Source organism: Amblyomma americanum, unplaced genomic scaffold (assembly GCF_052857255.1).
Source record: "Amblyomma americanum isolate KBUSLIRL-KWMA unplaced genomic scaffold, ASM5285725v1 scaffold_19, whole genome shotgun sequence".
Lineage (NCBI taxonomy): Eukaryota > Metazoa > Arthropoda > Arachnida > Ixodida > Ixodidae > Amblyomma > Amblyomma americanum.
This window is the reverse complement of record NW_027526491.1, coordinates 721,865-746,833: the sequence shown is the minus strand read 5'-3', so window position 1 is coordinate 746,833 and position 24,969 is coordinate 721,865. Positions and strand designations below refer to the sequence as shown.

The window sequence follows — 24,969 nt, the reverse complement described above, 5'->3', positions numbered from 1 at the left end:
AAAATTTCCCGAAGCAATTCCGTTGAAGGACTTGAGCTCCACAGAAATAGTTGATGCCCTTTTGTTAGCGTTCGCGAGAATAGGATTTCCGGCCGAAATCCAAGCCGATCAGGCGAAGGTCTTTACAAGCGCCTTGACGACCACATTCCTAGAAAGATGCGGAATAAAACTGTTGCACAGCTCCGTGTATCATCCGCAGTCCAACAGTGTAGAGAAATGGCATTCGGTGCTGAAGCGGGTGCTACGCGCTCTTTGTAATGAGCATAAAGCAGACTGGGAGGATTGTCTGCCGGCCACACTTTTCGCTTTATGAACAGTCCCCCACGAAGCTACGGGGTTTACGCCAGCAGAACTCGTGTACGGAAGAGCCCTCCGCTCTCCCCTCCGAATGCTGAGAGAAATGTGGGAAGGGACAGGAGAGAACCAGACAGTGGTTGAGTACGTGCTTAAGCTACTGGACCGCCTTAACAACACGAGGGAATTAGTAAATCGAAATATGAAAGCTGCCCAGGAGGCCGCCAAGGTCTATTATGACAGAAACGCTCGCCTTCGAGGTTTCACCGCGGGCGATCGCGTGATGATCCTCCGGCCATCGAGAAAAAACAAGCTGGAAGTTCACTGGGATGGTCCAGTAGAAGTGTTGCAAAAACTTTCGGGATGAATTACGCGCTAAGGGTTCCAGGCAGGGGAAAACAGGTGAGAATCTATCATTGCAATCTGATGAAGCCGTTCGTGGAACGCAGCGGGATCGTCAATCTGACTCTAAATGAACCAGAAGAGCTGGACAGCGAGAGTCAGGGTTGGAAGGGAGGTGCGGACGCTATTTACAACGTGGAAAACATTCTGGCTCACTCCGTGAATGCAGATTTCCTAAGCGGGACACAGGTCGACACGCTAAAGCAGTTGTTGAGCGAATTCGCTGACCTATTTAGCAGTCGCCCGGGAAAGACACACCTCCTGACACACGAAATCGAGCTCACCTCTGATGAGCCGGTACGGTCGAAACCCTACAGGGTATCACCGCGGCAAAAAAAAAATAATGGACGCGGAAATTCAGCGCATGTTGGAGTTAGGGGTTGCAGAGCCAGCGGAAAGTGACTATACCTCACCGCTAATTCTTGTTGAGGCCCCAGGGAAAGATCCTCGTCCCTGCGTGGATTATAGAAAGCTTAATGCAATTACCAGGGATCAGCTATACCCGATTCCCAACATAGAGGAAAGGATAGAAAGGGTGAGCGGCGCGAAATCCATTTCCACCCACGATCTCGTACGGGGATATTGGCAAGTTCCCCTCTCAGAAAGCGCGAGCGGGTATGCCGCTTTCATCTCCCCAGCGGGCACCTTTCGACCCTCCATGCTTAGTTTTGGGTTGAAGAATGCCCCCTACAGCTTCTCGAAACTCATGGACATCGTACTGAAGGACATGCAGTGCTTTGCACTCCCTTATTTAGACGATGTGGCAATTTTTTTGGAAACCTGGCAAGAACATCTAGAACACCTAAAGACCGTGTTTTCCAGTTTACGACAGGCTGGACTGACACTGAAGGCAGAAAAGTGTAGATTTGGTTGCGCACAGGTGACGTACTTGGGCCACGTTGTAGGCCAGGGAACTAGGAGCCCATTCGAGTTAAAGATTGCCCCGATCGCAGCATTTCCGCAACCACGGACGAAAACGGCCATTCGCTCATTTTTGGGATTAGTTGGGTACTACCAGCGATATATTCCTAACTACTCACAGCGGGCTAGTCCCTTAACTGACGCCTTGCGAAAGGGAGCACCTACTAACGAAAGTTGGGATAACCAAAAAGAAAACGCCTTCAAAAGCATGAAGGAAGCACGCGTGTCCCGACCCTTCCTTAGACCCCTGACTATGGGAAAGAGTGCATAGTCCAGTGTGATTCCAGTGATAGAGGGCTGGGTGCTGTCTTAAGCCAAGTTGGCTACGACCATGAAGAACACCCAGTTCTCTACATCAGCCGCAAACTGACCAGTAGAGAAGAAGCGTACAGCGCTTCCGAAAAAGAGTGCGCGTGTTTAGTTTGGGCAGCGCAGAAGTTGTCGTGTTACCTGTACGGAGCAAACTTTGTATTTGAGACTGACCATTGTCCTTTAACGTGGCTGCGACAGATGTCCCCCAAAAATGGACGCTTGCTCAGATGGAGTCTGGCTCTCCAACAGTACAATTTCTCGGTGCGTTATAAGAAGGGGAAACTGCTCGGAAATGCTGATGGCTTGAGCAGACTGATGTAAGCGGGAGAACTAAGAGGAATCTCCTCCTGTGTGAGTGTTTTTTTTATTTTGTTCCGAGTAATCCGGCTGTGGCAGTTTCAAAAGGAGATGTTTCGCGCTCAGTCGGCACAACATTAACCCAAATTTGAACACAATTTTTTTAAAAGTGTATTGTTGTCAATGGAAGAAGCCTGGTGATTCTTTGGCGAAGTCCGAGCGCTTGCGGGTGGGGCAGTGCTTTGCTGTTTGGAACGTCCCACCTGCGCTTTCCTTTGTTGGTGGTGCTTTGGGTTCTGCCTTGGGGGCGATGATATTGCAATCCAGGGGACCAACACGGACGCCATCTCATCTCTTCCTGCCCAGCGGTCGTCAACGCTGGACATTCGAGATTTTTCGGGCCGCGGAGGAGCTGTAAGGTTTCTGGCGACAGCCGGTGGTCTGATTCAGCTGCGTATTCAGCCAGGACACCTGCAGCCGGGGTCCCTGCACGGCGATAGGCATCTGGGTTCCCACGCTCGGTCATCGCGAGGTTTATTGGATTCAAGACGGAGGATTCCACTGCCGTTTGAAAACAACATTCTTCCCGGAAGACGTGTCCGGCTGGAGCGTGAGAACTGTCGCCCCTTCAACTGTGCCTGCTCGCCGGCGCCTCGCCCATTCGGACTTCCCGGAAGACGGGTCCGGCTTGAGCGTGAGAACTGTCGTTCGGAAGCGAAGACACCGCTCTCTCTGGTGGGGGGGGGCGATTGTCCAGCGGCACCCTCTCTCTCCGGCGAGGCATGTGACGGGGCCGTGTCCCTATGTGAAGTGGTGTGTGTGTGTGTGTGTGTGTGTGTGTGTGTGTGTGTGTGTGTGTGTGTGTGTGTGTGTGTGTGTGTGTGTGTGTGTGTGTGTGTGTGTGTGTGTGTGTGTGTGTGTGTGTGTGTGTGTGTGTGTGTGTGTGTGTGTGTGTGTGTGTGTGTGTGTGTACGACCGCGCATGTTAGGCCACGCCCAACCTGACGAAGACATTCTCGGACCTGGGGAATCCTAGGGACAGGACCCTTTTAAAACCGGACGACGAGTGCCATGAGGAAGGAATCCTCGATCATCCTCAGATCTTCTCAGATCCTCCGACCTTCCCCCATCACCCTCCAATGGATTCCAAAATCTTGTAAATAATGTAAAATAAACCCCCTATACAGTTTCCTTCATAACCAAGTCCGACAACGTCATTCGGAGGAGGGACCTGCGGCGCTGAAAGAGTCAGCTCACTCAAGGACCCCTCGTCCCCAACAGCACCATGGCACGAATCTCGCTTTCTCAAACCTGTATGCTCTCGCTCACAGCTAAGCTGTTCGTCGCTCATGCACCGTTCTCCGATATCAATTTATCCATTTTTCGGCTATAAACTTTCCTTTGCGACAACAAAAGTTCTAGAAAAGATAAGGACCATTCCCCCCCTCCCGTCAACTCCCCCATCTCTCGCCTTGGAATGACGCGATACATCACCATTCCACCGCTACGGCTGCTCTATATCCTGTGCCACAGCCATGGCTCCACGCGTCCTGCCTATGGCTGGCACGGTGGCGCCTAGCCGCACAACCAGCGCGCCGCGAAAGCATGCACGATCGAGCTGGCGCCGTTCGTAGTCTGCGCAAGCGAAAAGCCACACCTGACACCAGCTCCAATGTATTTCATAACCTTGACCTGCAAGGTCTTATATGTAAGTCCACCATCCTTATATCTTGTGATAAGTTTGAAAATAATGCGCTTTTGAGATTAATTATTGCTTTCACTACGCGCCACTTCATTTTTTTCAGCAATCGGCAGGAGAAGAGAACGAAACAATGTGCGAGGACGACTGCTGTGTGCCTACTATCACTGCGAAATGTCTAGCTTGACGTCGTGCGCAGTGCAGTGCTGCCCGAATAGTAAGAGTTTTATTTTCGTCTTTGGTGAGATGAATTCACCAAGCTTTGACCACCTTCTCTATCAGCTCTTTGGAACGTCATGTGCTCTAACATATGATGCGTACGGGAAAACATTTGTCATCTACCGCTTATGCTCGACCGTAATCATAACCTCTTGTTCTTCCACTGCAGGGCAGCCCGCAAATATATGTGCAATTCTTGCGTACTGTTTCGCTTTGGCCTTCATAGCTGCAGGCGCGCTATATGCGGGTTCAACTACAGTAACGATGCGGCAAATGCTTCACAAAGGAGCCCCTCCAGCCAATGGCGCGGACCGATTCTCTCCTGCCCCTTGGCCGACCCCCTGGACCTGCTATCGTGAGATTGCAGGGGGTGGCTGATGAATCACCATGGGTTAATCGCAGTAACCGTGACGTCAGAAAAATCGGTAGATGCCATTGGCTTAAGGGTCTCCTTTAAGAGGCATCTGCCGATCTTTCTTGCATTGTATGTGCCTAAAGAAATTGAGCAATTTCTAGTTTCAGCTATATTTGCTAAACTTATCGCCAATGAAAAAAAAAAGATGTAACTCTGGACTGTCCGACGGGTGACTTTGTGTGCTTTTAAAGACAGAGTTTCGTTTCCTGCGCTACATGTACGGCAAGCGACAAAGAAGAACTGTTTGATTTTTTTTTTAAGAGAAAGATGCTCTCAGTTACCTGCGTTCAGTGTATTTCGAAAAACTGTGCAAGCCGTCTCTTTCACTGCATACGGAAACAACTTTGTTCAAAGATGTTGTTTTGATGTCCATGTGCAGGAGATGCTACAGTCTGTGCCTTAACTGCACTTCAATAGAAAGGTTAAAAAACATGTGGTCCCAGTTTAAAGGTGCGTAGTTATGATACAAAAACAAGACAATACGTCAATTTGCTTTGAAAACGTGATTAACTTGATTTTGTAACTTGGAACAATTTTTATTGGGGGTGCGACACGGCCTATTATGATTATAAATCAACCATTTGACAAATTCATGAAATTCAAATCCGCTTTCTTCAATTATTATGATGACTGTTTCTAAGTATCAAATAAAAATTATTCTGTAAACTGTCTTGCGAGTATCTTCACGCATGCGGTGTCTCACAAAATTCAGTGTTATTTCATCATTTCTCTTTTTGCCCTGTGACGGCCATATTTAGGCTCATCATGACATCATGCATCTCTTTGCAGGTTTGACGTATAGGGAGGTCATTGTACAAGAACTGGAGGAGGAATTTGTTTGAATGCAGTGCAACGGTCCTCCTGCAAGAGGAAAGCAATGATTAGTCCCGATATCACTAATCAGTTCACTGAAGTACAGATTCATTAGCATGAATGCCTTAGCCGTGCCACAACAGCTTGCCAAGCTTCGTACGTTGTCGAACCTGAATTTTCAAAAGCTGGATACCAGTGCTTGAAAGCTGGAAAGCCGGTCTGAAAGCTTTATTGACCCATGTGGCGCGATGAACGTCAAGACAGCGTTGGGCGCTCCATCACCCGAACGCTAACGTCATGTCAGCTGGAAAGGCGGGCCAACTTTAGAAAAGAAAGCGCTTTCCCGAAATGCCAATGTGGGACCGATCCTGATGCCAGTTCTTGCCATCGTTATGCCGTCTGCGATCCAACGTGGGTGTTGAGCTTGGGCGTGCGTGCACGGGAAGCGTCCGGTAATCTGGTTTATTCCTATACGGTAGTACGTCTCCGCTATGCTAAAAATGTTTAGCTCACGGCGACGGCTACGCTAAAATAGAACTTAACCTGGGGCAGCTAGTGCTGGAAAAAAAGGACGGCGCCCTTTTTGCACGTAGAAATAATATTAGGTCCAGCTATGCAAATTAGGATGCAGTTTCGTTCCACGCCGATTTGTTCCGAACGAACATCAAATAGACTGCTGAGAAGATTACAGTTTCATCCTGGACAATCCTACGAGCACTCATACACGTAAAAAGGGGCCGCGTTTATGTTCCAGAATATTCCATGCCTCAGCTATCGGGTGCCAGTTTTGGATGCTTCTGGTGCTGCTAAGTTTTCACTTTACCTGATGCGTATCACATGAGTCAGCTTGTTATTGACTTCCGAGTAGTTGCACATTATCCACATGCTATCTTTATGGCGGGGATTCCTGGGCTCCAGCATACGCTCTGATCACCAGATAGCCAGTGCGCCAAGGCTTGTTTTAACGTGATAGCATTACGGCACGTTCACCAGAAAATTCGGTGCCGGCGTTCTCGACGTCGCTGTTGTGAGCGAAAAAAATCACGGACATGGCCCTGGCAAATGGGGCACATAGGTCACATGACCTTGCGGCATCATCACAATCTGCCCAGCGTGGCAGGGGGCAGTTAAATTATTGGTCGCACGGGAAGAGTGACCGGGGCCGAACGAGGCCCACCGCTGGGAGCACCTACCATCGCAGGGCAGTGGGGCATTCCTTAACCATTGCACCACTGCGCCAGGAGTGGTATGAGGACTCCCATATATCTAAAAATGTAAAGTATAGAACGACCTTCCACATTTGTGGAAATGATTCCATTACGCTGTCGCATCATACCCTTCAGGCGATGCTTAGGTGTCCGTTCCAATTTTTCTTTTTTCTTACAGCTTTAGCATCCATTCTGTGCGGACTGTACTACACTTCTGCGCTACACCGGCACACGTGTAACAAGATTCAGAAAACTTAACTTCTTTCAGAACGTATCGCGATGTACTAGCATGTTTCTGATAGGGTAGTGCCCATGCATAGCGAAATGAAGCCGCAGTCTTGTGTGGGATACAGTTTGTCAGTACGACCCCTCGGTCATTCGAGGGAGGTTTGCTCGATTTTCAAGTGCAAGTACTTCTCTTGGGCACACTTTCGAAGATCTAGAGTAACTTGTGAAATGGACGTTCATATTTTACACAACGCGATTCATCTCCGGCAAGTTAATTCAATAGCACCCGGGCATTCATGTGTGACTTTTTGGCACTAGTGCCACCATAATCGCTTACTGGCTTGCGATTTTGAGATTGGTGCGTGGAATGGTTGATGGAAATCAATAAAGTTTTTCTTTCTTGGTGACCCCGTGCGGGTCACCAACAAGAAAAAACCATGACAGTTCACCTAAACGCTGAACCGCGAGAAATTTCCTCCAGGTCGGTAATTATAAGTACATATACGTAACCTTAAATTAGCATCTCAGCCCGGCCAGTCATATTGAAACAATTCGCTCTGCCGCTTCCAAGAAACTTGGCTTTATCCACCACACAATAAAGCCTGTCCCACAGCCCATAGGGCTAATAGCTTATAACAGATATATAAGACCTAAACTTGAATACGCGAGTGTATCATGGGATTCATTTTTTTTTAAACGATGACCATTTCCTGGCGGTGGCACAAAAAAAAGTCATCCGCTTCATTTTCAACAGTTATCAGAGGCATGCTTCAAAGTCCGATCTCATGACTGCAAACAATATTCCACCCTTGAAAAAGACAAGACCACTCGCCAGGCTGAAATTTCTTCTCTCACTTTATCCTCAACGGTTTAATTTCAGCCACCGGCGACAACCTGCGCCCACGTTTAACCCGACATACAAGGCACATTCATGATGACCACAGCCTTACGCCATACTTCGCGCGCACGAACTTCTTTAAAAACTCGCTCTTTGGTCGCATTATTGCTCAGTGGAACAGATTGCCAGCTCATATCTTTGCCGCGCGTGTTGTTGCCGATTTTGATGCGCGACTGTTTCCTCCCAACTGAGTTAGTGTCCTCTTGTTCTCTGCATTTTTTTGTTAATTGCATTTCTATTTTTTCTTGAAGATTCATTTTAAATGTTTGGTTATTGTAGCACTCGGCTGCTTTACAAAAACGTTTTTCGTGCCACTTGACTGTCGGCGCCTTGATTTTTTTATTCTGGGAAAGTGCGGTTTTTCGAGCGATTCCTGTTACCCCCTTTTGCCGGTATGCTCCTCGTCCGCATGTCAGATCCTTTGTGAAGATCGTTATTCGTTGTATTTTGACGTACTGGCAATTGTTATCTCCTTGGCTGTTCTTGTAACATTGTCCACTCTGCTTGTCCTCGGTCTTCAGTTATATTGCACAAAGAACAACAAAAAACGCTGACACTGCTGCAAGCATTCAAAAATATGTTTTTCTGCAGGTAGCTAACTGACGTTTATTTGCAAAATACAAGTGATGTTGAATAACCTTTGCCTCCTGAGGAATAACGTCGCTGATCAGAAATCGCTGATCACGCGTGGAAAACGGGAATTTATCAAGCGCGAAGCGTTTTCTTAATATCTGTATCTGTAATTGCCCGCATTATAACGCCGTGCGCGCTTAGGGATATGCTATTGGTTATCCACAGAAAGAGATACGGGATGAAATATGATAGATAATATATAATGAAGTATCTTTTCATTCGAATTTCACCTGGCTCTAATTCTTTTAGTACTTCTTTATTGCCCCGTGTCCGCGCGTTCTTCAAGCAGTAGGGGAAATGTTAAGAACTACATAGTATCAGACAGAAAGAACTCTATCATAGCAGTCTTATACTCATTACATGCCTTCCAAGTTCCTGCACTGCTTACGAATAAACTTAGGGCACAAGGTGCGCTTACCTGTCCTTAGAAAAGGGTGTGCGGAAAAAGGCGACCTAATTGTTATCACTTTCCACCGGTAACCATGATTAGAAAACTGCATTAAAATTTAAAGCAGTACATGGTAATAAAATTCTTGAGTGCAAATAAAAGCAAAAGGGTGCACCTTTAAAAGCTGGAGCTCCAGCAGCGGTGACTGTTCATTTCTTGTTTACTTCTTTATTGTGCAAGCAGCATTAAAATCACTGAATCTTGCCTGCCCGTAGGGCTAAATACAATAAAATTCTCTTTTAGATTGGTCATTCAGCTCTTCATCATCAATATCACTGACTTTAAATTCTCGATAAAGTGCACGCCGACCTCATCACGCTCCTCTTGCCCACCGGCTGTTTTGGAACACCAGACAGCAATTTTTTCCTTGTCGTTCGTTTATTTTTACACTGGAGAGCAACTGGCTCATGGGAGTTCGCCATCATCGGCAAACAACCGTGAGTTTTCTGTGCAGTTTGAAAGCAAGCGCGATTGTATCTAGGATGCTCACTGAAGGAGCCCTATACATAACGCTGCCTTATTAGATAGCGTTGCTTTATGTGCTCAATATAGGATTTCTTGAACCGCCACCTCCAGGTCATGAATGTCGCCAATAGTCTTGGCAGATTCAGGGTGTCCGGGCTTGTCGGTAGTTCAGGGTCGCTGAAAGAGCCCAGAAAAGGCAAAGGCGAAGAAGTAGCACAGGAAAACGCAAGTGGTTACTTCCAACAAGATTTATTTGAAAGCACGTCAGGTTCCTACACACGGGAAGCGCCCATAACAACAAAAAAACCCTTCTCGTGGCCTCTAGGAAAGTGTGAATGTGACCACAAAAAAACAAAGACTACTCCAGCGTGGCTGCTTCATTGTCTCGATAAAAAGCTTCCTCTAATGCAGTCCCCAGAAGCAATTATATCCTTAAGCCACAAAAGGGCGGGATTTGTGATCCCATCTTTTATAACGGACTTTCAACGGCACTAAGGACATAGCACTTGCATTACTTTTCTCGAGAAGCATAGCGGTCCTGAGTTTGTTCATTACGATCTGTGCAACTAGAGATTCAGAGATGACACGTTGTCAGGTTCCCCTTTTCGTAATGCCACCCATTAGACGTCTTCTTGTCGTCGCTGTTTTCTAGCGAGGCTACCTTTTCAGCTCGCCGAGTCGGGGCTACCCTCGGTAATTTGTGTTCAGCACCATCAGCATGTGGCAGCACACCAATAGCCTCCTTGCTCATCCTTCTACGTAGTGGCTCGAAGATGAGTTTCTCCAGCTTTCCCGTCGGTGCCTCGCAGATGATGAACAGCAGGTAGCTGAGCAGGAAGCTCCAGACAAGTATAGTGAAGAAGAAGGACATCTGTCAATAAACGGAAGCAAGGCACAAAATGAATCAGTGCTTGAAATAACGGGAATTATAATTTGTTTCGTAAACACCTTAAGCATGCAGATGAGCGAGCCAAACATTGAGTTTGAAAGGTGCATGTGAATATCTCTCTAAAGGTTTCAGGCGCAACACTAGTGAACTGGTATCACCAAATATGCTATGGAACAAAAAAGTTTAGTTTAGCTGTTCCCAGTGTGTGCCACTTGAATGCAAGCAAGAGATTGTTCAGATAGCTTTTTTATTGCTTTTTTGAACTTTTTCGTTTGCGTTGAGCTTTTCGCAAGCTTGCCTAGCTCTGCTGTGTTTTTGCAGTAGCCGACGCAGGGCGGCAAGCTCACACTTCGGGTTTTTCGCGTCATTCGCGATTTCGCAAAACATCCCGAGCTCGCGCTTCAAACTTTTGGCGTCTACTGCTTTCCCGCCGCAACCCGAGCCCCCACTTTGGGGTCTTGACGCACCGCGCAGTTGTATACTCGACATTCCCCTTTTGTTGCATTCGCTTGCGACGTTGTACAGACTACCCCAGCTCCCCTTTGGCTTGCCGACGTTCCCAAGCGTTGCTTTGCTTCATACATTGCACTACTCAGCTGCCACAGCGACAATCCGGCACCGTTTGTGACATCAGTGCCGCTCCGTCGCTTCTGGCGAGGCGCCCTCTACCCATCTACGCAACTGCGTCGCTCTCTGCTCTGGTGCTCCAAATCTCCGCCGCTGCATCGTTGACCGCTCCGGCGACTGACTGAGCCGCATACGCAGTCCTTTCCCTTTCCCCTTCTGTTCCTCCTTTCTTGCTACGATTGCGCTCTGCCCTTCACGGTCGTGTTATGGTGGCGACACTAGACGCGAATGCGCAAGATCGTTCTTGTAACAGCTAGCGCTGTAAAAAAGCTAGTGCGCGCTGCCAGAGTCACACTCGCGCAGCACTGACGCTGGTGGCTCGAAGGGAGCAGGAACGCTCTATGAGTTATACCCATTTATTAGACTTATACTAGAGAAGATACACTAACGGTTTCATGAACCTAACAAAAGCGGGCAGGTGAAATTGTGGTATATAAATTCCCCCATCGCGCTGAAGGAAGCGCTAGAGCGCCGAGTTCTGGGAGCTCGCCAAACTGGGTCGGGTTTACTAACCAGTCACACTTGAGCATGTCGGAGAGCTAGGTGGTATTTTACTGTGTCCAGTCGGGAAATCGGAATTATAGAGTGCAGTTAAGAGCAAGTTTATGAACGGAATACAGGATTATGAATGCAACATATTGCAATTTTTTTTATCTGCGTACAGTATTTGCATTCAGCGTATAACTGACGCGCACAGCCCATTGTGCCCATTGAAAAGTGCACCGTTAGATCTTAGACAACGCGCCCGGGGTGAAAGTGAATTAAATATATCCGCGAACATCACATTGCATGAACCCTTGAAGGTCGGTATGCGCCTGTTCAGCCTATATTTCAAGACATTCAAGACATCTACTGAGTACCACCTTCTAGTGCCCTTTAGATGCTGCTGTGCGCCACATATTACGCGCTTACAATTTACGATGAATAATAGAAATATCGTTTCAATTGGAATATTTTAAATGTTTATTGGTTAATAGATGCATCTCGTATGCAGCGTACAACGTCGGCAGTCTGAAAGCTTCCAGGCAGCTTTCCTTTCTCTTTTGCCTTCCTCTCACCTCATTTTGCTCTGCTCACGGCAGTGCTAGTGGTGGACATATCACCAGTCACAAGCCAGTGCACGTTCTCTCTGTTTAAACTAATACACTCTCTCATGTACAACATAATTCATTACTTCCTGCGGTCATACGAAATATTTATTAACGCGGCATAGTAGGTGAGTGCAGTAAATTTTTCTCGCCTCGTTAGTGTCAGTATTCTAATAGATCAATAAACCTGATTTAAAAGAACACAATATACAGTAGCATTATAAACGAAACTTGGTTCTCAAAAGTCATGCGCGCGTACTGGTGAAGAAATTCAAAAAAAACGAATTCACGTCTCGACCTAAAATGGGCTCAATTTTTCACATGTGCATATCTGTTAACAAAAATAAAATATTTAGGTCAGGTTACTTACCACAAAAAAGTGCGAGGAGAACAACCTCTCTCTGGAGATGTGCAACCAAAGCTGTACAAAGGGCACGTGGATGATGTACACGCCGAAGGCTAGCCTGCTCAGGGGCGTGAAGAAGCTCCACGACAGGAATGTGTTTAAGAAGCCTGCGTTCGCGGAAAGACAGGTGGAAATACAAAAATGATTTCGTTTAATATAGTAAATAAAACAGAATACACATATGTATGAGCAGAGATGGTAAGAGAAAAGAGCACAGTCGTGTTAATGCATTTTCGAAGCACTCGCTGCAGTTGAAAGGGATACACTAGCGTCGTAAATTACTGTCCTTTCTAGATATACGAGAAGATACAGGGGTTATGAAAACACACATGGTGCACCGTGGAAATTAGGCCTGTAGTAATGTTTTCGAAGGACCTAAAAAAGCCTTCCTTCCACTTTACAGTCGTGAGAGAGAGAGAAAACTTTTATTTCTTTCCAAGAGGTTCGCGGGGATGAAGACTTCCTGGTCGTCTTGCTTGGGTGCTGGCGACTTGAGTCTTCAAGCAAGAGTGGGCCCTCAGTCCAGGGCTCCACTGAGTTGTGCCGCTTCAGTTGCGTGCTTTACCAAGGCCCTCTGGACCTCAAGCTCGCTGCTGAAGAGACAGCTCACCCATTGCTCCGCACTCGGTGTTTGTGAACAGCCGCGCTTCTGAAAATACCTATTCTTTTCAGTCGTATTTAAGAAAAAAGAAAGCCACTCGTAGACTGCCATCAAACCCTGTTTGATTTCCAATAGACGTGTGTTATTCAATGTGAATGGGATTTCGGTTCCTCCGTTGTGGGGCCGGTTGGATAAAATATAAAGAAGTGGCCATTTTATTGCAACGAGTGCTGGCGTCATCCCTCGGTGCGAAGGTGAGACGGCCATCAAGATGTCCTCCGTGCTGCTCGCATGGTCTTCGCCCGCGTTTACGTTCTCAGCAATAGATGGTGACATTGCGCCTACCATTTAGAATTGACTAAACGAACAAGAAATGAGCACAACTACGATAATAAACAAAGACCAGCTCCTAATTCCATCGCTGTGCAAAATCAGAGCGAGAGGCTCAGTCGACAGACACGTTTACAGCTGTCTTCCAGAGTGAGAGTACGCACATTCTGTAAGTAGACGTGATTTTGCCTTGCCATTGATTACTTAAAAAAGATGTTAAGAATTATATGGCACAACTGGAGCGCTAAAGCGGTTTGTTTACGGTAATTGACCTCTAAGGCGCCCTAATTTTTCTCAGACTGCGACACCTGAAGCCCTTGTTAAAATCCACTTAATGACACCGCACATGTAACATCGACTACATTACCTATATAGATTTGCGCTCTCGGGCATGTTGTAACAAAGCACAGTTATTAGAAAGATGAGGATTTCGCCTCAGGATGTGAGTACCTTTTTAGAGTGTACTGCACGTTCATGTGGGCAAAAAAGGAAAAAGCAACTAGGCACCATTTCTGGTGACTACGCTGGGTAATTGTAGCTCATTCTCCTGGGGCCATATTCTGTACGCTGTCCATTCTTCATTGCCCATTTCACGTCCATTTGGTCCTCTGTGAATGGTCATTCAGATATACCCTCCGCTTTCAAGCGTCCATGGGGTGCGACCCGACCATTGAGCTGTTGGCGACTGGACACCACCATCGGCTGCGATTGGCTGCTGTATACAGCTATAGTGGTGAGGTGCATCGCAGCGCTCTGTCAACAGCAGGTGATTGGTCCTGACCTCCGGTTGCCATTGGCTGCGATAGGCGGCCAATGGTGACGTCCGGTCGCCCACATCCAATGGCTGTGTCGCATCCCACAGACGCTTAAAAAACGCGGGCATATCTGAATAACCAATGACCGAGGACCAAATGGACACGAAATTGACAACTGGAAATGCACAGCTTTAGAATACTGACTCTGCTCCTCAAAGAAGAAGGCAATTGGTGGCATTCACACCGTCTTAGTGTCGTGATGAATCGCATGAGGAGTTTGCTGTGAATTATGGTTATTTCCGAACATTTTATTATTTTCGCCGGTCTTGTCAATTTTTCATTCCATGCGGCGTGTCTAGTTTCTTGTCCATCTTGCCACTGAATGTATTGGCGCTGCGAACTAATTAAGACTTCGACTGCTTCGGGCATCGACATGACGGGCAGCAGCGAGTATAAAAAGCTTTCTTCCTGATGCAAGGTTTCTCTCTTTAAAAGTGTCATAACGGCTGTGCATATCGTCCTTCCACCTTTCGGAAAAAAGTTAAAGAAGCATTTTACAGGCGTATGTAGCTTCCTGAACAGCAGGAGGGCAACGAAATCCGGTCCGGGCATGGCGACTTTTGTGCAGCATTGCTCAGCTTTGTGCAGGTTGTTGGGGACGAGGGGTCCTTGAGTGAGCTGACTCAGCGCCGCAGGTCCCTTTTCCGAATGACGTTGTCGGACTTGGTTATGAAGGAAACTGTACAGAGGGTTTATTTTACATATTTTACAAGATTTTGGAACCCATTAGAGGGTGATGGGGGAAGGTCGGAGGATCTGAGAAGATCTGAGGATGATCGAGGATTCGTTCCTCACTGCACTCGTCGTCCGGTTTAAAAAGGGTCCGGTCCCTAGGATTCCCCAGGTTCGAGGAGGTCTTCGCCAGGTTGGGCGTGGCCTAACTTGCGTTGTCGTACACACATACACCACTTCACATAGGGACACGCCTCCGTCACATGCCTCGCCGGAGAGAGAGGGTGCCGCTGGACAATCGGCCCCAGCAGAGAGAGCGTTGTCTTCGCGTCCGAACGACAGTTCTCACGCTGTCAAGTCGGACACGTCTTCCGGGAAGTCCGAATGGGCGAGACGCCGGCGAGCAGGCACAGTTGAAGGGGTGAGTCACCCCTGCTCGGTTCTGGCGGTCGCTAACTGCCTCCGTGCCGCACGGTCGATCTTCCGGGAACAATGTTGTTTACAAACGGCAGTGGAATCCTCCGTCTCGAATCCAATAAACCACGCGAGGACCGGCCGTGGGAACCAAGTTGCCTATCGCCGTGCAGTGACCCCGGTTGCAGGTGTCCGGACCGAATACGCAGCTGAATCAGACCACCGGCTGTCGCCAGAAACCTTACAGCTCCTCCGCGGCCCGAAAAATCTCGAATGTCCAGCGTTGACGACCGCTGGGCAGGAAGAGATGAGATGGCGTCCGTGTTGGTCCCCTGGATTGCAATATCATCGCCCCCAAGGCAGAACCCAAAGCACCACCAACAAAGGAAAGCGCAGGTGGGACGTTCCAAACGGCAAAGCACTGCCCCACCCGCAAGCGCTCGGACTTCGCCAAAGAATCACCAGGCTTCTTCCATTGACAACAACACACGTTTAAAAAATTGTGTTCACATTTGGGTTAATTTTGTGCCGATTGAGCGTGAAACATCCCCTTTTGAAACTGCCACAGCCGGATTACTCGGAACAAAGTAAAAAAAAAACTCACACAGGAGGAGATTCCTCTTAGTTCTCCCGCTTACATCAGTCTGCTCAAGCAATCAGCCTTTCCGTGCAGTTTCCCCTTCTTATAACGCACCGAGAAATTGTACTGTTGGAGAGCCAGACTCCATCTGAGCAAGCAACCATTTTTGGGGGACATCTGTCGCAGCCACGTTAAAGGACAATGGTCAATCTCAAATACAAAGTTTGCTCCGTACAGGTAACACGACAACTTCTGTGCTTCCCAAACTAAACACGCGCACTCTTTTTCGGAAGTGCTGTACGCTTCCTCTCTACTGGTCAGTTTGCGGCTGATGTACAGAACAGGGTGTTCTTCATGGTCGTAGCCAACTTGGCTTAAGACAGCACCCAGCCCTCTATCACTGGAATCACACTGGACTATGAACTCTTTCCCATAGTCAGGGGTCTAATGAAGGGTCGGGACACGAGTGCTTCCTTCAGGCTTTTGAAGGCGTTTTCTTTTTGGTTATCCCAACTTTCGTTAGTAGGTGCTCCCTTTCGCAAGGCGTCAGTTAAGGGACTAGCCCGCTGTGAGTAGCTAGGAATATATCGCTGGTAGTGCCCAACTAATCCAAAAATGAGCGAATGTCCGTTTTCGTCCGTGGTTCCGGAAATGCTGCGATCGGGGCAATCTTTAATTCGGATGGGCTCCTAGTTCCCTGGCCTACAACGTGGCCCAAGTACGTCACCTGTGCGCAACCAAATCTACACTTTTCTGCCTTCAGTGTCAGTCCAGCCTGTCATAAACTGGAAAACAAGGTCCTTAGGTGTTCTACATGCTCTTGCCAGGTTTCCGAAAAAATTGCCACATCGTCTAAATAAGGGAGTGCAAAGCACTGCATGTCCTTCAGTACGATGTGCATGAGTTTCGAGAAGCTGTAGGGGGCATTCTTAAACCGAAAACTAAGCATTAAGGGTCGAAAGGTGCCCGCTGGGGAGATGAAAGTGGCATACCTGCTCGTCCTTTTTGAGAGGGGAACTTGCCAATATCCTCGTACGAGATCGAGGGTGGAAATGAATTTCGCGCCGCTCAACCTTTCTATCCTTTCCTCTATGTTGGGAATCGGGTATAGCTGATCCCTGGTAATTGTATTCAGCTTTCTATAATCCACGCAGGGACGAGGATCTTTCCCTGGGGCCTCAACAAGAATTAGCGGTGAGGTATAGTCACTTTCTGCTGGCTCTACAACCACTAACTCCAACATGCACTGAATTTCCGCGTCCATTATTTCTTTTTGCCGCGGTGATACCCTGTAGGGTTTCGACCGTACCGGCTCATCAGAGGTGAGCTCGATTTCGTGTCTCAGGAGGTGTGTCTTTCCCGGGCGACTGCTAAACAGGTAAGCGAATTCGCTCAACAACTGCTTTAGCGTGTCGACCTGTGTCCCGCTTAGGAAATCTGCATTCACGGAGTGAGCCAGAATGTTCTCCACGTTGTCACTAGCGTCAGCACCTCCCTTCCAACCCTGACTCTCGCTGTCCAGCTCTTCTGGTTCATTTAGAGTCAGATTGACGATCCCGCTGCGTTCCACGAACGGCTTCATCAGATTACAATGATAGATTCTCACCTGCTTTCCCCTGCCTGGAAGCCTTAGCGCGTAATTCGTCTCCGAAAGTTTTTGGAACACTCCTACTGGACCATCCCAGTGAACTTCCAGCTTGTTTTTTTTTCGATGGCCGGAGGATCATCACGCGATCGCCCGCGGTGAAACCTCGAAGGCGCGCGTTTTTGTCATAATAGACCTTGGCGGCCTCCTGGGCAGGTTTCATATTTCGATTTACTAATTCCTTCGTGTTGTTAAGGCGGTCCAGTAGGTGAAGCACGTACTCAACCACTGTCTGGTTCTCTCCTGTCCTTTCCCACATTTCTCTCAGCATTCGGAGGGGAGAGCGGAGGGCTCTTCCATACACGAGTTCAGCTGGGGTAAACCCCGTAGCTTCATGGGGGACTGTTCGTAAAGCGAAAAGTGTGGCCGGTAGACAATCCTCCCAGTCTGCTTTATGCTCATAACAAAGAGCACGTAGCACCCGCTTCAGCACCGAATGCCATTTCTCTACACTGTTGGACTGCGGATGGTACACCGAGCTGTGTAACAATCTTATTCCTCATCTTTCTAGGAATGTGGTCGTCAAGGCGCTTGTAAAGACCGTCGCCTGATCGGCTTGGATTTCGGCCGGAAATCCTATTCTCGCGAACACTGGCAAAAGGGCGTCGACTATTTCTGTGGAGCTCAAGTCCTTCAACGGAATTGCTTCGGGAAATTTTGTGGCGGGACATAGCATAGTAAGCAAGTACTTATAGCCTGATTTCGTTTTAGGCAAAGTGCCTACTGTGTCTATTACAAGCCGGCGAAAGGGTTCCGAGATCAATGGAACAATTTTCAGTGGAGCCTTCCATGTCTCTCCCGGCTTGCCCACGCGCTGGCACGCATCGCATGATTTTACGTAGCGTTCTTCATCTTTGAAACAACCCGGCCAATAATATTCCATTAATAGCCGCTTCTTTGTTTTATTGATTCCCAGATGTCCTGCCCAGCCATTTTCGTGGCAGAGACTCAGAATGTCCGATCTGTATTTTTCGGGCACGACCAGCTGATCAAATGCTTTGCCTTTTCTGTCCTGGTAGTGTCGGTATAGTAAGCCTCCCTTCTCATGCATCGTTATGTTGCGTCTCGCGATGCCCTTTTTAGCTGTAAGGTGCAGTCTTTCCAAAGTGGGATCCTGCTTCCGTTCTTTTATTAGGGACTCCCTGTTCACCTGCAGAAGGCGATCAAAACTGCGCGATGTTGGAGATAAAACGGATCCTTCAGCGTTTTCTGATTCCTCTACCGACTTAGTGGTTGAAGTCCCTCGTCGCTCATTTGCTCGGTCAGCTGTCTGGATTTCATTCCTCGTTGGTTTCCTTCCCTCCTCATTTGATTGCAACGATATGCTGGCTGGTGCGTCTCTGGCTACCTGAGGTTCGGGAATCTGACTTAGCTGAGATGCGAGCTGACGAGTTTTCGATCTTGTGAAAGCTTGTATCACCCCGCTTCCGAGTTTCTGGCCTCTCTCGCGTAGCAATTGGTCTGATCGATTTGAGAAGAGGAAAGGATATTGAAGTGGCACGGCCTTCGAAACTGCGGCCTCAGTGATTAGCTCTCCAAACGGTCCACAAATTCTCACTCTAGCTATGGGAAGGCATACACTGTGTTCTTCTACTGCCTGTTTTATCCACAAGACTTCTCCCGCAAAATCGTCCACTGACACGTAAGACGGGTGGACAACGTCCATCGTCGCGGCGCTATCTCGAAGCACCCTGCACGGTTTCGCGTTAACGTGCAGCTCGTGCAGGTATGGCTTAAGGAGCTCTATATTCTCGGCGTTATCCTCGACGCACGAGAACACCAAACGTTGCTTTGTACACTTGGCTGCAAAGTGCCCGACACCATTGCAGTTGTAGCAACGAAATGGCCTACTAGCCTCAAACTCTTTTTTCGCGGCTTTGTCAGCTCCCTGTCTCTTCGCCTGTTCTTCAAGCTTTTCTGGCGCTACCTTCGTTGCCTCCGATTGCTCCGAACTTCTAGCACTTCGAGTCTTTCTGCAAGGCCCTTTTTTCGCATCGCGTTTCGAGCGTGTGACGCACCCTCTTCAGTGCTCAAGCTTCTGCGCGAAACGTACTCCTCTGCTAGCTCAGCTGCCCTTTCAACTGTGTCGACTTTTTCCCTGTCTTGAACCCACAGTTTCACCACTTGGGGAATGCTTCGGTAAAATTGCTCAAGGCAAAAACACTCGATGATTTTGTCTCGGCTTTCACAAACCTCGGCTCCTTTTAGCCACTCTAGCAGATTCGTCTTTAGGCCATACGCGAAATCCGGATAGCCCTCGCTATCGTTTTTCATTGCGTTCCTGAATCGCTGTCGGAAAGCTTCGGCTGACAGCCGGTACCTTTTTAGCAGGCTGGCTTTGACGTTTTCGTAGTCAGCTGCGTCTTGTGTGCTAAGTCTCGCTATGACTTCAGCTACTTCACATGGCAAGAGTGCCAGAAGCCGTTGCGGCCATGTACTGCGAGCAAAGTTCTCCCTTTCGCAAGTTCTCTCAATGTTTCCCAGGTAAAATCCTATGTCCCTTCCACTTTCATAGGGCTGCATGAATCTGTTCATTCTATATGATTGTACATAGCTTACTCTTTCAGGAGACCCGGCTCTCGTACTGTCGCCTTTTTTCGATTTTCGCTTTCAAGCTGCAATCGCTTTACATTTCTTTCTTTTTCAGCTTCCCACTTTTGCCGTTCTTTCTCTTTTTCCCATTCCGCTTCCCTTTTTCTTTTTTCTTCCTGTACCAAATTCCACGTATCTACCAGCTGATCGTCATCTACGTGTTTTTTAATTGTCTTGCATATTTAAAGTTTTGTAATTTTTTCCTGTACTTCTATTGACAGTTCCTCGCATAACAACAGCAAGTCCGACTTTGACAATTTCATAAGGTCCATGACAACGCTTTCTCCGCTTTGGCAATGCTATCTTCAAAATGTCGTGAGATTACCCTTTCTCAATTGACATACACTTCCCAGTGATTCTAGATTATTCTCTCAACATCTGAAGCCTGGCGAATCCTATAGCAAAATGCCGAAACGCTTACCGGTTGAGAAAGCACAATGTCGCACGGTCCATCCCAGCTGCTGCCAACCAGTTGTTGGGGACGAGGGGTCCTTGAGTGAGCTGACTCTTTCAGCGCCGCAGGTCCCTTCTCCGAATGACGTTGTCGGACTTGGTTATGAAGGAAACTGTACAGGTGGTTTATTTTACATATTTTACGAGATTTTGGAACCCATTGGAGGGTGATGGGGGAAGGTCTGAGGATCTGAGAAGATCTGAGGATGATCGAGGATTCCTTCCTCACGGCACTCGTCGTCCGGTTTAAAAAGGGTCTGGTCCCTAGGATTCCCCAGGTTCGAGGAGGTCTTCGCCAGGTTGGGCGTGGCCTAACTTGCGGTGTCGTACACACGCACACACCACTTCACATAGGGACACGCCCCCGTCACATGCCTCGCCGGAGAGAGAGGGTGCCGCTGGACAATCGCCCCCACCAGAGAGAGCGTTGTCTTCGCGTCCGAACGACAGTTCTCCCGCTGTCAAGTCGGACACGTCTTCCGGGAAGTCCGAATGGGCGAGGCGCCGGCCAGCAGGCACAGTTGAAGGGGTGAGTCACCCCTGCTCAGTTCTGGCGGTCGCTAACTGCCTCCGTGCCGCACGGTCGATCTACCGGGAACAATGTTGTTTACAAACGGCAGTGGAATATTCCGTCTCGAATCCAATAAACCACGCGAGGACCGGCCGTGCGAACCAAGATGCCTATCGCCGTGCAGTGACCCTGGTTGCAGGTGTCCGGGCCGAATACGCAGCTGAATCAGACCACCGGCTGTCGCCAGAAATCTTACAAGGTTCGCATCCTTTCAACACATGCTCTAAGGCCCCACTGTGAGTTCAATTGTGCTCTTAATTTCTGTTAGTGTTCTGCACTGTGTGACGCTGTTCCAAGCCGCGAATTTATGAAAGGCACATTCGACTTCGGCACTTGTGTAATACAAGCTGAAGCGTACATAACCTCCTAAAAACATTGATGGCCTGCAAACTAACAAGCAATAGACCTTTTGGGTGCAAATTTCACAAAACTCTTTTATTGCATCGAAATTCTTAGCTTGAGTACTTTAAGCCAACGTGAATTTCTCATATTTCGTTTTATCGAATGCGCAAGTTTTGAAATAACGATTATTAGAGGGGTTATTGGACGATTTTGTGAACACCGTAAAAAGCTTGCGGCGTGTTAAGGTGGTGTCATCGTGAAGATTACACGCAGCAAGAAATGCAGAAAGGCTCAAAAGTTGGCTCTACCCTTCCATAAATTTGTGTCCCTTCAGTTCTTATTGTTTAGTAATATAATAATAAAAGTATTATTAATTTTTATTGCCCTTCGAATTTTCATGTACACATTTTTTACCACACGTATGTATAGAGTGCTTGTGGGTGGGTAGGCAGGTCTGCGGGTATGTACCAGGCAAGCATGTATCATTTAAAGAAATCATCAGAACAAGAGTCAACTCGGGTATGAAGCAAGATTTTATTACATTTGTAACAAAAGCAAACAATCAACAGGAAACAAAGAAAAGGAGCAGGCAGTTTCCCAATAAAAAAGTCCAACAAGCATTCAGAAGAATCTAATTGGAGTAGATCCATGAAGCGGTGTCGGTCCACATCGAATGCATACTTTTAAAGATTGGTCCATTGTTAATGTCGCTTTCTTTTCATTCGTAGTCCCTTCTGCAGACTCCAGTCCTACTAAACCCTATTAACTCTGCCAGCTAAGTTCATACATACTTTTATTCCAGGCAGCCACTATCGGAGATTCTCAAGCAAGGAAATAAACATGACTTTTTAAGCAGTGGTCTTTTATATCTTGCCGGTTTGTAATCTTTAAGGAAAAAAGGAAGAAAAAACGGACCGTGGTGAATTGACAAGCAAATATTCGACGTATCTCGACACACGCAGCAGATGTCAAGCACGGATTTGCGGCGTTCGAAGGTCGCCATAGCCGCTCAGGTTTTTACTGCAGGCGCCATAAAACTACAGCCTGCGGAGTTGTTCCAACCGCGTCGGGGCGGGTCACAACCCAACCACGGGTGCACGGCCCCAAGCCCGCGCGGCGACCACGCACGAAACCTGGTCTCGCGCATCCATCGCGTCAGACTTTTTATTGGCAATTATTTTCGACTAGCACTCGATCATGCTAGAAAACTGTTTCTGTTTTCAGTTCGCTCATTTTGACGGATCGGACCTGCAGCCGCAAGCAATTTGTTACACTTCAAAGATGAAGTACGTGAGATCCAAGTAAAGATCCAATTTGTCTGATGAATACTTGAAGCCTCTGCTAATTATGCGCACAATAGGTTTGTAGCCACGGTTCACATCAGCTGCACTGTTCGCATTACACCTCTCCTTTGTGCTTCTCTGTCTCCCTTGAAGGGAATATCTTTGTACTGACATTCCTACGGAGCTAGCAACCACAAGACGCCGCGCATATTTGGACATTTCATTTCTGCTCATATGGCCGCGTATTTATATTGTGTGCGTTTTGCATTTCTAAAAATATTAATTTCTGTTTGTGTTACTAGCTATTTGTACATTTGTGTCCATAGGTTGTGTACTGCCCAGAGAAGTTGAATTGAAATATTAAAAATAAATAAAAGGTTGCCATTTATGCCGTAGGTCTGTGTTTTATATTATTGTACTTTTTCAACTTTATCTGCTTGATAAATCTAAAATTTCTAAAACCTAAAGCATTGATAAGTCTGAATTGCATAAGTCTTGCCGAAAAGTTGGGAGAACCCTGGTCTATATAGTGCTGCTGAGCACCACTCAAGTCCGACAGAACTGTAATCGGTAGTACGCGGGGCATCTAATGCCACGGGCAGTCTAACCGCGGTTAAGCTTAACAGTGGTTAGAGAACTGAAATTATCGCGAATCGCAGCTCGCCGATGTCACACGGCTGTCCTCGGTTCTTGGTTAGCGCAGCCAATGGCCGCTTGGGTGGAACAAACTAAGTGAGAAGATCATCGGCAGAGCGAGGCTACATTTTCAGATATCTTTGTTATTTACAACGCAGTATCTAGAGTGCCGTTCGACAGTGCCACCCGTTGATAGCACTGCCTCAATCATCATACGCCACCGCGCCTCCCACAAGCCGTCCGCGCCAAGCAAACACGTTGCTGGCGGTTTAGCATTGCTAAGCACGAAGTACTTTGCGAAAGCACAGTTTTTCGCAGGTGGACACCACCGCAGCTTACCTGAAAGCACGATTGAGGTGTCCGCTGACACAGGGTGCCAGTTATGCGCGTGTTCAACTTTTGCATCGTCAATGAAAATTCACCTAGTGCACACCGGCGGCCTATGCTCCAGTACCAGGTTTGTGCATCAATGTTGCCAACGTCAACGCGTATTCCTCAAGTGCTGTGTATCTGCCGCAACGTGTTCCACACCAACGCATGCAACGCACATCTCTCCGCCACCAGATAGCTCAAAGCGCGAATAAGTTTGACAGTAGTATTTGCGATGAACAACACCACGTGCAATGCACTGCGCAAGAGGGTGTTGCAGTTCAACACGAGGTGTGTGCGGTCGAATCACCGCGATCGTCGAAATCTTTGTTTCGTGGGCAGTGCGCTTTCTTGTGGGGAGTATATGCTGCCCTATAGAAGAGCAGCCTAGCTGTCTCCCCTGACAAGATGCATGTGTGTGCCTCCCAGAGTATTGATGTAAGGGAAGGTGGGGACGTGCAGGGGTATGGTGGGACCGTATTACACAGCCTGGTATTTTGAGGCATACGCACTCAGATTTTTCTTTTCCGCACTATATCCATGCAATAAAGAAAAAACGCTGCGGCGATAGCCTATAGGGCTCTCGCGCTGCGGCCTGCGAAGCTTACCTGTCCGCTCAACCGTGGGTTTGACTCTCAGTCAGGGATATTTATTTGATTTATTTTATTTGTTACTTTCCCTTGGCACAAACCCGCAAACACCGCAAACGTGCAAACATACCAAGATCTTGCTCAGGGTTGACCCATCGAAATAGTACCTTCGCACTCAAAGGGTTGTCCCAATAAATAATAAGCCCTGGGATAAAAGAATGTCAAAAAGGAATTCTTCTTAAGGACGGCTGACCCGTATCGAGAAGCTGGTTGCAGTGAGAACTGCGATACTAGCAAGTTTCTCCTCACAGCTGCATGGTATGGCTGCCAAAGGCGCGCCGCGGCTCGCCAGGTCTGCTTGTGCGCTAGCGCCCCTGCTACGGCGTCGCTGGAATAGACCACATCTTTATTTTAGTACGAGACAGTGGGGCTGACAGCAGACGTTTTTAGCATACCGGAGACGTGCTACCGGAGACATATACCGGTTTACCAGACCCCTCTTGCGCACGCGCAGTGGCCCCCCTCATCCCAACAATGTCCCTGCGCATGCGCAAGAGGGGTCCGGTAAACCGGTATACATCTCCGATAGTACGTCTCTGGTACGCTAAAAACGTCTACTAAAACTATGCCATGAGTAGAACGTTTGCTATCGCGCTAACGAATTGCAAAGCGCTGTCCGCTGTAGCTTCCATATGAAACCAATTATGCCTAGCGACGACTAGAGAGTAGCGCACTGCCAGAGCGTCGTCGTCCGCCACGCTCGCGGGTTGCACCACTGAGGTAAGCTCGCGGCATCCGGCACTGCGAATGTTGGG

At 47.9% G+C, this 24,969-nt stretch overlaps 1 protein-coding gene across 1 annotated transcript in view; it reads right to left on the bottom strand.

Annotated features, from left to right (window-relative positions):
• Positions 1-9,484: 9,484 nt before the first annotated feature.
• Positions 9,485-24,969, bottom strand: part of LOC144111936 (nose resistant to fluoxetine protein 6-like) — a 58,064-nt gene continuing 42,579 nt past the window's right edge. Inside the window, exons 14-15 of the mRNA XM_077645027.1 lie at positions 12,226-12,368; positions 9,485-10,122 (exon numbers count right to left, since the gene is read on the bottom strand). Of these exons, the coding sequence (XP_077501153.1) occupies positions 9,826-10,122; positions 12,226-12,368 (440 nt within the window). The 3' untranslated portion in view covers positions 9,485-9,825. The remainder of the gene's footprint in view (positions 10,123-12,225; positions 12,369-24,969) is intronic.